The 3,011-nt window shown below is 51.3% G+C and overlaps 1 protein-coding gene across 1 annotated transcript in view; it reads left to right on the top strand.

The window, feature by feature from the left end:
• Positions 1-2,420: 2,420 nt before the first annotated feature.
• LOC100900772 (cholecystokinin receptor type A) overlaps positions 2,421-3,011 on the top strand; it is a 19,169-nt gene continuing 18,578 nt past the window's right edge. Inside the window, exon 1 of the mRNA XM_018638819.2 lies at positions 2,421-2,624. Coding sequence (XP_018494335.2) covers positions 2,421-2,624 — 204 coding nt within the window. The remainder of the gene's footprint in view (positions 2,625-3,011) is intronic.

Raw genomic sequence — 3,011 nt, 5'->3', positions numbered from 1 at the left:
ATTGATCCGGGATCGGCCTGCGAAGCGGCCGAAGCTTGTGCGGAAAACCTCATACTTCATTCTAGAGTCGCTTCAGCACGGGACATCAAAAGAATCGCGGAATCGATGGAGAAATCTCGGTCCACGATTGCTCTTCTTGTCAGAAAAAGAGAGCCCGGAAACTCGGTACGGGAGACGCTCACCCCAACGATTCTCATGAACGGGAAGGAGACAGAGAAGCAGACGTTGCCGATACTTGTTCTGAACGATCTGATTTCCGAGACAGTTCGGATGACATCTCCGCTCCAACGAGCCGAGCACCGCTCATGTTTTCGAGCGGAATCATCAAGAGCGACCTCCTTTGGCAATCGGTACGATCCGCCGAGAGAGAGAGAGTAATGGTCGGCTCTCCTACCTCACGGTGACGGTCCTAGAGCGCTTGAGCTCGAAGCCGCGATCTGCGAAAAGGAATTCCTTTCAGTGGAAGCGGGCTATTCTTCCTGTGACGGAAATCTCCCGAGACGGTCATTCGGGGAGTTGCGACCCGCATTTCCTCCGTAGGGTTCCTGTGATTCTGGTCTCTGATCGTCATTGCAGAACGACTGCGGACCGCTCCATTTTCCTCGAAAAATGGCAATCGAGATCATCGTCGTGGGAGAAGAATTCTTACTCCTACACTGACGAGGGTTAAATATTGGGAAGCGTGGGAGATTTGATGGCTCTCCAGAGGTAGCGCATGCATCCGACGCCAATTACTAACCGGAGTTCACTCTGAGTGATAAACATGATGAAAAGTCTACCGAGAATAACTCGACGCAAATTGATCGCTTTCGAGAACCACACTGCTCGCCGTGATGTATAACCCATTTACCGCGCACGGTGCTTGCCGGGGAAGAATGAGCCGGCATAATCCTCAACGCGACCCGTGGTACCAGTCTGGAGGAGAGTGCGCAGCGTACCCCTCTGGTTTCTTTTGCGCAAACTGCGCGTCGAGATTCATGAGCAAAGAGTCGACTGACAAAACAAATGCTTGTCACCCCCCGAATAGAGAACTTGAGAACAGCTATAAGTTGCCGCACCGAGATGGGGCGAACAGGAACGATCTTTCCTCCTTAACGAAACATTAACCCGTCCCCCTCGTTACCGAACGACTCAAGAGCGGCGCGGGCGGTTCGCATCGTCAAGCCAGCGGCATGTCATTTTTAGTTTTACGGCAGTTTGCCCTCTAGAAGCGATGGCTCGATTTTTCTGTCTTTTCCTTCTGGGCCCGTCAAGCTCTATCAAGATCAATTATCGAAAGTCATGCTACACGGTAGCGGGGAAGTGATGTTCTCTCGACATCACGAGCTCTAATGGCACCCGACCGCGAGCTTCCTCCTTGAGACGAGCCGGATTCATTTTTTCCATATTCCGAGCTCCCCAGTAGTTGAGCAAGATGGTGGGTCAACGGTGGATTAGTCGCAGAAAGAGTTTTCCTTGAAAGCTCTATAACATGAAAAATTCCCCCTCTTGATTGTCGAACCATCCGAGTTTGCGGATAGGAGTCAATTAGAGATCCGAGGATCATGTACCATTAATTCTGATTGTAGTTTTCGCCATCATCGAATCGAGTGGGGCCGCGGTGATGGATGCTAGAATGAACGACTCGATGAACGAAGATTCCGTCATCAGGGACCGTTGATAAGTCTTGATTTAGGAAACAGAAATGCTACGTAGCTCATCGAGTTGCTGCGGCTCCATATGGCAAGCGGACCCACCACTGGCGGCTCGTAGAGTTTGACCACGACGAGACAGAAGCCGAATGATCCATAAGCGCGAATGCCGCCGAAAACGACCGATTCTGCTGACCGCTCATGCGTTTCCAAATGAGGCACCGCCGAAAGAAATATAGTGATGGCAGCAATACAGCAATTCACCAGATGTGCTGAGCTCAAGTATTGGTGAAAGTTCGACCGTCACGTTGCTCGGCTGGAAAAAAGAATTGTCAATCGTCTTTTGAGTCTCTATCCTGGAGCCTGTGGGACCGCCAGACTCCGGTGCGCGTGGAGGGAATAAAGCGAATCGAGCGCCGAATTTCGGGAGGACACGGGCTCGATTAACCTTGAGACTCAAGAATTCTGGAGCCAAATCTGATTTCTGATAGCTTGTCTTCGAGCGCCGATTTCCGATATGGATCATGATTCGTTGCTGAGTCTGGCGCGGCGGCCGAGTCCATCGACATGAAGGAAGTTCGTTCGTTCAGGAGTCGGGAAGGAACTCAGAAATTCTTATGGTTAGGACGAAGGACGAGGCTGCTTTTTTTGAGAAACTTTTTTTCTATTTCAGGCTGAATGCTTCTGTCTGAGTCGGCGTCGTTCTGATGGGTCCACCTCTGCGTACCCGAAAGCGCTGTCGAAGGTCTCGTGAGGTCAATGGTGGCCTCTACGATCCGCACCAGCGCAATGGCTGCCGTAAATCACAACCGTTCATTCACGTCTGCCCTCATCGATCCGAGCTCAGCGGTCTCCACTCCCGAAGTGGTCACCGAATGGCTCGGTGTACTGACGACCTACCTGCTCATATTATCGTACATTAGCATCTTCATATTAGGTCTCATAGGCAACGTTCTCGTGATCGTGACACTCACTCGCAACAAACGGTTCAAGGTAGGATACAACGTTGCCTCTCAAAGACCTTGTCCGCTAATTCGTAGGCAGGTGATTCAGATTTCCAGCGCGTGGACAGGATCGAAACCCATCCGAGCGGAAGTAATGAGTTCCCAGCAAGGAACATACGGAAAGCATCTCTCGCAGTAGTGTAACACTCCATCCCTTCGATACGGCTTGTTGGATTCCACCGCGGAGCCGTTTATTCCGTTTGTCACGACGTGATGGATGTCGTTGCTTGTCTTGATTACCGCGGCACCATCGTCTACGTATTCTGAGCTGTTCCATACGATCGTTTTTCATGGGATTCCGACAGAGGTCAATCGGCGATTCGTTTTGTCGCGGCGTGCCTCGTCCCTATCAACTACGCCTCGGTCTTCAGAGCTC

This window comes from Galendromus occidentalis, unplaced genomic scaffold (genome assembly GCF_000255335.2).
Source record: "Galendromus occidentalis unplaced genomic scaffold, Mocc_1.1 scf7180000077183, whole genome shotgun sequence".
In the NCBI taxonomy this organism is placed as follows: Eukaryota; Metazoa; Arthropoda; class Arachnida; order Mesostigmata; family Phytoseiidae; genus Galendromus; species Galendromus occidentalis.
Note: the sequence above shows the minus strand (reverse complement) of the source record. Positions and strands in the feature narration are given on the sequence as shown.